The sequence below is a fragment of the Euprymna scolopes genome, chromosome 15 (genome assembly GCF_053919585.1).
Source record: "Euprymna scolopes isolate OS-2025 chromosome 15, ASM5391958v1, whole genome shotgun sequence".
Lineage (NCBI taxonomy): Eukaryota > Metazoa > Mollusca > Cephalopoda > Sepiida > Sepiolidae > Euprymna > Euprymna scolopes.
The window spans coordinates 68244799-68258576 of NC_136496.1; the positions used below are offsets into that span (position 1 = coordinate 68244799).

Here is a 13778-nt window from a genome sequence, read left to right on the forward strand (position 1 = left end):
ACAAAAATTTTCCCAAATCTAAATACCCTGTATATTAGATTTCGAGTCTGTAGACTGAAAATTGACAGTTATTGCTTAGGGAAATGTATACAGACAGACACACACACACACACGTTCACTTATATATATATATATATATATATATATATATATATTGCTAGTACTTGTACTGTTAGAAAAAAGTAATGATTCAGCAAATGCGCGTTCAAAATATCACTCTATATTATTATATGTATAAGTTTCTTTGGACTTTTTTTTTTTTTTTTTTTTTTTTTTACAACGTACGTAGAAAATACAAACTCGTTTCAGTCTCAACCACCTACTTCATAATAGTCATTAGAGACGAGTGTAATATTTATTATAGACTACTTACTGAACTACTACAGGAGAGGAAGGTTACATTCCAAACTAGACTACCTGTGACCCGTTGGGTCAGTATTTCATGTATAATATAATTATTAAATATGTTATTAACTTTTGACACTGGTTGATATTCATGTTTTACAAGAAAGTATTTACTTGATAATAAATGACCTAATTAAGGATTAGTAATTTTGTAAAAGCTCATTTTGTGATAGTGTCCTGTTTGAAGTATATATATCTTGATAATGATCCCCTCCCCCACCTCACTTTTTCTCTCTTTCTGTGATGTCATCCAGTGTGCATGGAAACAATCAACAATCATACTTTCTCTCTCATAGCAGGCTGCTTGACATTGCCCGGTTGTAAAATATGCATAAATATTATATTTTAATTCATACAGATTTCTTATTTATTAGAGCCAATTCTCTATTGATTATTATCAAGTATATAGTAATGATTTCAAAAGTTATAAAGAAATATGACTTGCTCCAGTCTTAGTCGTTATTTATCTCTCCAATATCGTTACCATCTGAGCTAATGACAGATGGATACAGAAGGTTAAAAAGTTAGCAACTTTGAGCTTTGAATGTTTAATTTTGCTCATGTGCAAAAGTAACAGCAGGGGTAATGGTTTATTCGACTTAGCCTACCATGGTCAACTGTTTTTGTTTTCAATTTTACCCCTTTAGCACCAAGTTTTGCTGGCTAAAAAACAAATACAAAGTGTGTGACAGGTCCAAATATCCTATATATATCAAATTTTTAATCTGTAGACCAAATATTCAGAGAGGGGTTTGGTAGAGACTTTTCACACACATACACACACGAGGTCGCTTATATATATATATTTTCATCTTGAATTCTATGCAATTATGGAGAATGTAGAAACTATGCATAAATAGAATTCAGTGTAATAGTGAAATGAAACCAATCATTTAATAAGAAACCGTAAAAAATGAGCATGTAATTAACATTTTTTGGTAGAAATATGCAAATTAGTTTACCTTCATGTAGTTGCCTGGTAATCCATGACTGAGTATATTAAGAAGTTTGTTTTAATAATTTTTAAATAGAAAAAGTAGGCTTTTAATATCAATGTCAGGAAAAAAAAAACTCAACTTTATAGGTATATTAAGCAGAGTAGAAATTGCATCTTGTGCTTATTTTCGAGAGCCTTGTAACTCTGTCTTCCATTATTTTGTCTTTTAGTCCTCACATTCCATTGACTAGATGACCTTGAAGTATATATTAACTTTTTACATTAAGTGACTTCATGCATTTTCTAGAGCGGTTTCCATTACTATATATATGCAGCACAATCACGTTGACACGCCAGTTCTCATCAAATCACTGAAGTTAAGCAACGTTGAACCTGGCCAGTCCAGATGGGTGACCATTTGGGAAGGCTAGTGCTGTATGTACCGTGCCAAGTCATAGAAATTTCTATGTTGGTATCGGGAGGTGCATTAATTCACTGGGAGAGATGCACCCCCAGTCCCAAAAGGAAACTCTGATGTAAAAACCTGCAGATTACTGTATACTCTGTCCTGTAGCAGTTATCTGCACTGACAGCAGTTAGCAGTAATACAAAAAAGTGTGGTTGGTTCTACACAAAGCTTTCACCACTATAAACAAATCATCTGTGTGGATTTCCGAACAACTTAATTGTTGTGGCAGAATTACATGTGCAGCACCCCTTACAAGGGGTATCCATTGTTTCTCAAGACTGAACGGAGGCGATGATGGTGTATATACTATTGTCATTACTGGTTTAAGTATTAGTTCTAGAGAAACATCCTCTACTTTATTATAAAGACCTGTGTGTGTATAATATATATATATCCACCCCATCACACAGAAGCTGTCATGCAGAACCATTTAATATTTTTAAGGCAAAATAAAAAGTAAATGAAAGTCGGAGAAATCTACCTTCTATTATATTGGTTTGCTTGTGTGCTAGTACGTGTTTGTGTGTTCGTGTGTCCGCTAAAAACTTTCATCAGTCACATTGGACTAGGTCGAAACTGGTACGATCTGAATGATCGATCCTTCGGATGCATAATATGTGAAAATTAGAAAAAAAAAAGATTAATTCTGTGATGGTCAACTGGACCATTTCTTACAAGGGGAGGGGTCACTTTTTGCGTTGAGATTTTCGCAAATCCTGCACACCTAGCAAACTGAAAGTATGTTTAAAAACGTTATTTTGAAGGGTCATGATGTCATAAGTCATGGTCGTTTGTCAGTAATGCTTTTCTCTCTTTCACGTTTCAAATTCAAGCCTGTTTAGTGGCTAATTTTTCTGGTCGCACAGGCATTTGCTGAAATTTTGATTGAAAGAAAAGTTGCTTTTATTTATTTATTTTTATTTAGGCAGGGTTCTAGCGCACGGGCCACTGATATAGCTGGTGGAGAAGTTATCACTTACTTCTGTTCTTTTCTGGGGGTTTCTCAATATCCTTAATGTAGTGTGTTTGTATGTCTGCTAAAAACTTTTGTCAGTCGCATCGAACTGGGTCGAAACCGGTACCATCTGAAAGAGCAATCCCTCGGACACATAAGTGAAAATTGGAAAAAAGATTACTTTTGTGGTGGCCAACTGGACCTTTCTTTTTGTTTTTGAAAGGAGGTCATTTTTTGCGTTGTTTTCGCCAGTCACGCACGCATGTCAAACTGAAACTATGTTAAAAAATATTATTTCGCAGGGTCATGACGTTTTTAAGTCGTGGTTCGATGGGCAAAAGCATTTGCCAGTCACTTTTTCCCCTTCTTTCTCTCTTTTGCGTTTCAGGTTCAAGCCCGCCTACAGCGGCTTTTATTTTTTTTTTAATGTATTTTTTATTTTTTTATTGCACGGGCACTCATTAAAAGAAAAGTTGTCTTGATTTATTTATTTTTTTTTTTAGGAGGGGCCAGTGCACGGGCAACAAAAAGTGCTCCTCTTTGTATCCCTTCTGCTGAAATATCTGGTGAGGAAGTTGTCACCTACTTTTTTGAGGGGAGTGGGGATTCCGTTCTTTTATTTTTGAAATTGTTGTGAAGTATCGATGAAAGTGCTCAATATCCTTAGTATAGCAGCTGGCAATGCCGGGTATCTATGATTTTTATATAAATCTCAAATGTCTGTTTGTGTTCAAATGTCCGCTAAAAACTTTAGCCTCATTGGACCAGGTCAAAACTGGTACCATCTGAAAGAGCGATCCCTCAGACACATAATATATGAAAATTAGAAAGATTACTTTTGTGGTGATCAACTGGACCATTTTTTGGGGAAAGAAGGTCACTTTTTGTGTTGTTTTTGCAAGTTACGCACACATATTACACTGAAACTATATTTAAGAACGTCATGACATCATAAGTCGTCGTGGCCGAGACAGCTAGCGTGTTAGCCAGTAACTTTTTTTTCTCTTCTTTCCCTCTTTTGTGTTTTAGGTTTGACCCCAGCTGCTGCTATTCATTTTTATATTTTTTTATGGTCGCACAGGCACTCGCTGCTATTTTGATGGGGGGGAAAAAAAATAAAGAAATTGATTCATATGTTATTTATTTGTTTAAGGGGTGGGGAGGTTGTTTTTCATTTTTGGGGCAATTCCGTTCTTTTGAAAGTGCTCAATATCCTTAGTATAGCAACTATGTCAAAACCGAACTTTATGTCCACTTGGGCAATGCTAGTCTAAAATAAATTCGGAAAAAAAAACTGATTGAAACTGGTTTTGTTGAAGCAGTATCATCCAATGAATGCAAGCCAAAATTATTCACACCAGAGATCATCCTATATCTTTACAAAGCTACCATTTGCTCATGCAGAGAGCATTGTTGCCACATCTGTGCAGTCTCTCATTCCTAAAAAAAAGTGTCTCAAATCTAATAAATCTCTCACTGTCGGCCAAGCTCCAACCTCTGCCCCATCGCAATGTTGCATCCCTGTTTTACAAGTACTTCAATCGAATGTGTTCTGAACTCGTAGCACTTGTGCCTTCTCTAGATGTACATACTACCTGACAAGCGGCAAAATCTCACCCCTTCAATATTGAGGTCCCTAGACACCAAAAAACCTTCTACTCTAATAGTTTTTTCCCCTGGACTAGAAAACTTTAGAATTCCCTCTCTATTTTATACATCTCTGACTGTACTAACCTATTGAAGTTTAAATGGAATGTGTAGAGACAGTAGCGCCTTACGTTCCAAGTGGCAATATACCTTGTTTAGTGTGAAAGAGTTAAAACCAAAACACTGACTGAAATCACAATAAATCCACGGTGACTCACCACTGGAGAATCATTAAAATGTTTTCAAGCTTAAGTAAAAAAAAAGCAGATTAGGGAAACAGTCATTTCAGCTATTAGGAATCAATAGTGAAACTGGAATCTTTCTTGACATATACATTTAAAAAATATATTTAAAAATTATTTGTATCTTTTCCTACTTTGCTTTTTCTTTTTTTTTTATCATGGTGGTTTATTTTTGCCAGGTAATAAAACACTTCCTCTTGATTATGCCAGTGTGTATATTTGATGGACGAGAAAGAAAAAAAAAGAAATTAATTAAAAAAACTTTATAAAGCCTCCATATTTAACTTCCATTAAGAATGAATAAACCGTGTTGCAGATTTCACTAAATTCCTTGTATTTAAAAAATATTTCATCTTCTCTCTCTTTCAACAAGTTTTGGGCTAGAAGTTTAAATATTTAAATTTTCTAAATTTATAGATTAACAATGAAATCATTTTAAGTATATTTCACTTATAATTAATATCAGCTATTTTTATTTATTTATATTTTTGTGTTTTTAAAAGTTATTTGTAATTGCATATTTAATCTTTGGCCATTATTTCTTTTTCTTCAGACGAGGATTAAATCCTCCACATCGAGTAAAATCAATATCAATGGCAAGTTTTACTCCAGATGAAATGGAATTTTTAAAATGTCATGGAAATGATGTAAGTATTTTTTTTTTTAACTTGTTATCTATAAAAAATATGCATTATAAATGGATGAATACAAAAATCACACTGAAATGACTTCAAGTATATTTCTATCTATATATTAATATGATAGCGTGCATGTTATTTTCTGTGTCACGCTTACATCCGGGTCATTTAATTGTTATGCACTTCCATTTCTTGTCATAAATAATTTTAACAAGAATTCTTCAATTTTGGTTTCGATTCAAGCTAATGCACCCAAATCATATGGATATATTTTTTTTATTTTTGAAATCGCAACTTTATAATATATAAAAATCGATAGAGCATTAATTCTATAATAATATATATGAAATCTGTAAGAATTAAAATATCATATTTAAGCGTACTTTACGACTGGGCTTTGCTAGGTATTCGTGCTAGCTTAGATAAATACTTTTCCAGTTTTTAGTAACAATCTACAATAATATCAGAACGTCTCAATTTACACTGAACATCTACAGAATGCCAACATCAGTATATTACATATGAATGAGTTCCCTGTGGAATTTCCACAGGCCCCACTAGTTAAAATTAATATTGGTTATTTTCTTTACTTTAGTATTTAAAAGTGATTTTTAAATTGAACTTTTGTGTTTTTGAACAAAATATCTTTATACTTTATTATAAATTAAAAAAAAAAAAGCTGTTTATATTTACATTTTTGAATTTTTGAGATAAGGATTGATTATTCATATTATTTGGACTCTTCAGACTAAAATTCATACTAGAATTGCCCAAAAGGACTTGTGACATAGTGGATAAAATGCTTGGTAAAATTCAGTTGTAAAGTTACACTCTGAGGAGTGAACCTTCAACAACCAGAAGTGTGGACAACACTCAAAATACAATTGTGAATTACTTGGGACTTCTACCCAGTAATGGTTGATGGAACAAGAGCATGCTATCCCCATGGATTAAATAAAGGGTTCTGTTCAAAATTCTGAGAAAAGTTTGACAGATTTCAGAGTTCGACAAGATATACCTGAGAAAGATTGGAGTTTACATTGATGAAAATGTTGTAAAAATACATACAAAATATACATGAAAATAAATACAAAGAATCAATATAATATACATGCTTATATTTACTTTCAAACAATGACAACCCATCTGTACGTACTGCTTTTATTTATCTATAATTTATTACTATGTATTTGATACTATCATAATTAATACTTAAATAATTATCACAGACTATCATGACAATTGTTTTATTTTGTAAGCAAAGATATTTAAGCCATAGCTACTTTATATTACTCTATAGATGAATGTAAAAATAAAGCAGGTGTCTTGGAAGGCGGATTTGCTAATTCTATGTTCTTCGTATAAAGAATGTATAAAAGAAAATTAGTTTGGATTATTATGCATGACAAAATATAAAGTGGAAAGGGATTTGTCATATTGATGTCTGATAGGAATTGATGGTTAGGATGTGGCTGGACAAATTCAGATAACGAAGAAATAAAATTGGCATTTTTACAATCAACAGGTCTATCTACATCATCTTCTTATCCATCATATTCAGTCCTTTGATAGAAAGATGGGTGACTTGCATATCGCAAGAGGGATTACATTTAGCTTTTTGTTTTTACTATGTTTTGCTCGCTCTACCTTTGGCTGGCATCTCCAGGAATCTTCAACAAAATCCACTGTTCAATTTATAGATGCAGACCAATTTTGTTCTGCCTCTCTAAAACTGAATAGTTTGTCTTGTTTAAGATTCCCAGTGTGTTGCCAATTTTGATGACAAAGCTGAAATATCACAATAAAAGTGTGACAGACTATCCAGTTTGTAGACAGGTTTCCAGTTGCCATTTAGTTCGATTGATGGTATCTCCCTCCTGAAATTGCTAAGTCCTTGATAGTTGCAACCCAGGTTTTGCGTGAGATACTAGTGCCAGACAAGCCATTAACTTTCATGGTGCAGACTCTGTTTCTCTATTTACTCTTATACTTGATCCAACCAGTGGAGATGTTTCTCACATAGTGCTTGATCTAGAGGTAGGATTTGGAGTTTTCTGTAAAAAAACATAATTGTTGACATGCTCTGTCCCCTTTGTATGGCATATCCAGCAAAGCATGACTATTTCGTAACATAGAAGTTGCTGCCTGGCATGCAATATTGCATTATGGACACAGCTATGGAACACCACACCAGTTATATAATGATATTCCCTTATCGGTTTGGAGTGAAAGAAGCTCCTGAAATTTGCCCCAGGCAACTCTGCACCAATGGATTTTGCATAGCTTGCAGGTAACTCCTGGACATTGACTACCCCTTAGGTAGCAGAACAACTTGATAACATCCAGTTTGTGTTCGTTTATCATAACCTGGTCTTGTGAACTTTCGTCTATTACATGAGCTATATCAAGACATCTAAAATTTTCTTGATTAGTAGAGGAATTTGCTACTAAACAATCTTATATTTCACTGTGCTTTTTGTGAATTCAGTATGCTGCCCTGTCATCTAATTGAGTTGGTTCCCACTCATTTTTTTGCAAACATTGCAAGAATACTTTCCTGAGTTATAATGCAAGTTCAAGTTATGTGCACTGAGTATTGTTGTGAACATGAATAATGTTGATAACAGTTCCTCATCTTAAAAAATTCTGATAAATCATAAATCATAATATATAATGTTGACCATTTGAAACTATTAGAAAGAATTAACTACTTATATCTGTAAATTAGGGGTTTTATCATTAGATTTTGATAATAGCCAAATCAATATTAAAAAAATATTTAAAAAAACAAAATAAAGGCTGACGTAAAGGTCAGCCGTTATTTTATTTATTTATTTTTTTTTTTTTTTATATTTTTTGACTGATTTTTGCATTCATAAAAAATTGTTACCTAAATGTGTTTTTAAGCTAAAATTTCAAAATTAATTATGTGAACATTTTACAGACACCTTACATCTAACATTCAAATTATGGTGTTAAGTAGGAGACAACTTGAGATTATTATTGCATGCAAATGTTTAAATGAGATAATCCTCCCAGACATTATCTCCTCCTGTTTATTCCAGTAGGGGAGGGGGTGATAAGTAGGGGAGTAACTTCTGATGATGATGTCATTCCTCTTCAAATTATGGTGTTAATTTGGGAGACAACTTGAGTTTATCATCACATAGATTGGCAAGCGTTTAAATAAGACTATCCTCCCCATACATTATCTCCTCCTCTTTATTCGAGTAGGTGGGGAGTGATAGGCAGGGGTGGGGGGTATCTTCCAATTATGATGTCATTCCTCTTTAAATTATGGTTTTAAGTTGGACAATGGATTGGTGAGTGTTTAATGTGACAATCTATTTTTCGAGTGGGGGCGTGATAGGCTTCTGGTGATGTCATTCATTTTCAAATTTTGGTGTTAAGTGGGGGACGACTTGAGATTATCATCATATGGATTGGTGAGTGTTTAAATGAGACCATCCTCCCGAGTTCATCTCTTCCTTTTTATTCGTAGAGGATTGAGAGAGGTGTTACATTGTGTTATGGCGCATACTTAATCAAATTATTGTGAGAAGTCGGGATGACTTGATTATCAAACAGCTCAATATCCTAGATAGAGCAATAGAGCAGATGTGTTTAAGTGCAGTGTATCCTGGAAGAAATAATTACTTTGTCTTTTGTAATTGTGTTGTGATTTACGTTACTCAATGAAAAATACCCAATACTCGGGCAACTCCAGGTAGGCCTGCTAGTCTAATATACAAGTCAAAATATGTGTATGTTTGTATGGCTCACAAAAACTTCTGACAGACATGTCGGAACATGACAAAATTGGTCTCATTTCAAAGATTGATGTCTCGGATGACAAATGTCGAAAAATTGGCCAAAAACATTAATTCTTTACCCATCAACTGGGCTGTTTTTTACACGGAGGGGTCACTTTTCGGCCACATTTTTGCAAGTCATTCAAACTTTGCATGAATGACATTGCATAAAATTCAAATGCATGTGACGTCACAATCGCGGTGGGCGCATCGATAAGACCGTTTGCTTTTTTTTATTTACCTCGTTTTCCTCTCGCGTTACGGGTTTGAGCCTGTCTACTACTAATTTTTTGCGTTTGCACAGGTACTCGTTGCTATTTTGAGTTGTTTTAATTTATTTATTATTATTTATTTTTTATTTATTTATTTTTTTGCTCAATTAACCCCCTTACACACATCTCGACAATGCCGGGCACCCAGGCTAGTATAAAATAAAGTGAAATTTCCCCAGTACAATTGACTGAAATAGCTTTCTAACCAAAAAATTGATTATAAATGTGTTTCATCAGTACAGTACAACAAATATTGGTTTGCATTAAAAATGAAAAACATAAATTTATACTTTTTCATATTTAATCTGATCAACAGTTTTGATTACTTATGTCGCAGAGGGTATCGGGTAAGATAACCCTCTGTCTCAAGTCCTCTTGTAACCCGGATCACTGAATTCAAATATTTAGTAAGAAACATTTTTTGTTGCACCATTTACTCAGTAGTAAAATAATAACATCAAAAGATATTTATTTATTTATGGTAACAAATATTAGTATATTATTTTAAAAGGAAAAGGTAGTTTGCTTGAAGCATTGCTGGTAAACAAATATGTAAGTGTATAAAAAGGCTGTAGTAATGTAGAAAACTGGCTTATTGAAGTGATATGACCTATAAACAAAAACCAATGAACAAAGGTTTTGTTGATTTTTATAAATCTTCGTATATATAGATAATAATAATAATAATGATAGAAATATTAGGATTAATAGTAAATTAATATTCACATTTAAAATATAGCTTCAGTTATTTTCTGCTTGGCATCTGATCTAATCCCGCTTTTTGTTCTGTTCTTACGGCAAAGACATTCACCATCTCAGTTATATTAAATAGCAAATCTGTATTTACTGATATATAAATGTGATTGATTTTGAAAAATAGATATACGAAGATTTATAAAAATCAACAAGACCTTTATCTATTTTTGTTCATATGTCAATACCCTGATATTCTACATTACTACAGCCTTCTTAGATATAATTCAGCCATTATTTCTTTGAAAATCTTTTCCGATACGAAAAAGTTATTTATAAAATTTATATATATTGTAACGTTCTGTTCAGTTCTTACATTTTCATTTTTTATACCATTCTTTTTTTTTTTTCTTTTCGAAAAAGAGACATTATTCTCAAAATACGGAAGACATTTACCATCCCGGTTATATTAAATTGCAAGTCTATATTTGATTTATATGTGGTTGATTTTGAAAAATAGGTATACGAAAATTTACAAAGATTAACAAGACCTTTGTTTGTTTACCTGTTTTTTGTTCATATATCACATCACTTCAATACCCCATTATTCTACATTGCTACAGCCTTCTTATACACTTACATATATTATTTTATTTAAGTTTTATAATCTTATTTATTAATATTTTATTATATTGTATAATCTTATTTATTAATATTATATATCTGCATTTTAACAAACCTATTCCATGGACAAAGTCCTGTATTGCAGCAACATGCCTCCATTTTCATTTGTTTTAAAAAATTATACAAGACAATAGACTACAGATACACTATTTTTCATTAATATTTCTGTTTCGATACCTATGTTAGCATATTATAAAAACAAATGATCTAATTTGATTGGTAATTTTCCTAAATCTTAAGATATTCTTACAATGTCAGACTGCTTTGTAAAATACAATATGTGGTCAAAGGAAATTTGTCTAAATTCATTAAGAGTTTGTGTTTAACAGTTATGGACCTATAGTCGTTTGGATCTCAAAAGTTGTAGTGCTTGACCTATACTACCTCTGCTGAATTCTACAAATCTACTGGCATCATTTTGTCTCCAGTACACAAATTTGGGAGTGATGCAGAATCATACCTCTTAATCAAGCTCTTTTAAAGAGGAAACTTTGTTGGTTCGGCCATGTTGTGCACCACGAGTTCATCTATGAAGCAATAGCTCCAGAATCATTCCAAGATATCGGAGATGCCTAGGAGGCCAGCTAAGGGTATATCAAAGTCGAAGTTGAACGTACCTCCATCCACAGGGATACAGTGTTTGCCACTGGTCCTGGGACTGGCTGCTCACAACTGTCTTGGTCTCTGCGATTCATCATGCATGAGAGGAGCCAGCTCAACCCATCCTGAGTGAATGTTGCCAAGTCATTAATAGTTCAGTATTCATTTATGTATGAAAGTTCACATGCGCCCCTGTTGTATTAAAGAACTCCAAACTATAATTGAACCAAAAAATATCAGTTGGAGAGGAGGGGTGGGTGGAAGAAGATAACAAATACTGGTGGTGATGGTCTGATTAGTAACATAACAATTGGGATATTTAATATAGAATAAAAATACAGTTTTCCAAATCAGTGACTTGCAAATTCATAACAGCTTATTTTTTTTTATGTCATTTAAATATATGGACTATTTTATGAAGATGTATTTTTATTTACACCCACACATATGTTCATTTATTGTTTTAAGATTCTATTTCGTTTTTTTTTTTTTTTTTTTTTTTAATAATATTAATGGTTCTAATTAGGAAATGTTTATTTAGAACTAGAAAGTAATTATAAAAATATTTTCATTTTTGAAGAAAAAAGACAAACTTTAGCCTACAGCAACAGGAGTGTTGAATCATCAGATTTCTTACTCGTATGATGTTTATAGCTCCAAGAAATGTGAATGAAATCACTTAAAAAAAAAAAAAAAAAAAAAAAAAAAAAAGCAAAAGTATTATAATTCTCTTTCATTCTTTATTCCTTTTAGATATTTATTTTTAAATTCCTTAGGAGAAATAAAAAGAAACCGTACAAAAAGAAATCTGATGCATGCTTGTATCCTTTCAAAGTTTCTCAGCCTTCTCTGGCAGATAATCTGAAGACATTAATTTCATTTTTAGAAATGAAATGATCCTCACAATTTAGATATCCTTTAATTATGTACGTAGGTAGTAACAATCATATTTAAAAAAAAAAAAGATACAAATATAAAATCTCTATCCACTATTATATAAAAGGAACTTTGTGTGTGAATTTATTCCCTATGGACTCTAAAATAGCTGGGCCGATTTTTATAAATTTTCACACAAAGGTACTTTATATGCCTAGCAGTATTCTTAGATAGGTTTTGTATCGGAATGTCTTAGATAAGTATCGATAATGGAAATAATCCGATGAAAGAAGGAATAGGCGATTTTGACCAAAGTTAACACCTTACACAGCCTAATATCACAAGTGCATTTGAGAAGTTTTTATTATCACATGAGCAGAAAGGATTGACAAAATCAACAGTAAGTGCTTTGATATGACAGGCACGTTCAAAATGAATGTTTCTGTTTAGAGCATAATTGAAGCATGATACTGTTGCATTTTAAATTTTAATGCAAGCCATTATATATAAAAAATAATTTTATAAAATCAACAGTAGGTTCTCTTCAGTGCAATGTAGATTACAATGTATTGTGGGCTAAGTCACTGTGGGGAGGCATATGGATGTTCCTCACAGTGCATTGCGATGGGTCCCAAATTAGAGCAGGGAATCAATCAATTTGATTGAAAAATTGCTGATTTCACAGATTTTGAAGACATTAAAAATATTGGAGTGTGAAACTTTTGTTTATCCTCGTTCAATTCTAGACAACGTCGGGTATTCCTGCCAGTGTTGAGGGTTGTATCAAAGAAATAGGTTTGATAATAATAGCAAAGATTCATTTTCTTTTATCAAATCGTGTGTGTGTGTGTGCACACACATAGAATACTGATCCTAGGATGAGTAAAGTTAATTCCTCAAACAGAACAGTTGTGTACCACTTCTGTCTTCTTCCAAAGATTAAAATAAAAATATGCTATTGAACCTTATATCTAGAATCCTTATTCCAATTTTGATCAAAATATCTTACATGATTTTGATTTAAAAAAAAAAATGCCTAAAATTCAAATTTAATGGGAAAGAAATTGACATTCGGAATTTTGCTTCAGTGGTGTCTAATGATTAAGGTGGTGACAACAGCATATTCTTTTCATTGTTTTGACTCTGTAGTATATATTCATTAAAATCTTGTATGTTTTTATATAGATGGATGTGGTTCTCGATTAAGTGTGTCTGTGTCATATATATATATATATATATATATATATATATGACACAGACACACTTAATCAATCGAGAACCACATCCATCTATATAAAAACATACAAGATTTTAATGAATATATACTACAGAGTCAAAAAAATGAAAAGAATATTGTTGCCCTACTTATGACTATGGATAAAATTTGATGCAAATCGTGAAATATTTAAATGTTTAAATAAAAGGTTGTACTCGTATTTTGTTTAGTAAAACCCCTTCAAAAAACTTAAAAAAAAAAAAAAAAAAAAAAATTTTTAACTCCAAAAAACCTGGTATTTGTGGAATATCTATTAATGGATATATAATACC

General features: G+C 32.3%; 1 protein-coding gene across 4 annotated transcripts in view; it reads left to right on the top strand.

Moving 5' to 3' along the window:
- LOC145293866 (arf-GAP domain and FG repeat-containing protein 1-like) overlaps nucleotides 1-13778 on the top strand; it is a 191818-nt gene that overhangs the window by 90193 nt on the left and 87847 nt on the right. For 3 of the 4 annotated variants that reach the window (XM_080140605.1, XM_080140606.1, XM_080140607.1), the window contains exon 2: nucleotides 5209-5302. In XM_080140605.1, coding sequence (XP_079996731.1) covers nucleotides 5209-5302 — 94 coding nt within the window. Of the gene's footprint in view, nucleotides 1-3269; nucleotides 3333-5208; nucleotides 5303-13778 lie in introns of all 4 variants that reach the window. The other variant, XM_080140608.1, reaches the window with a different exon arrangement.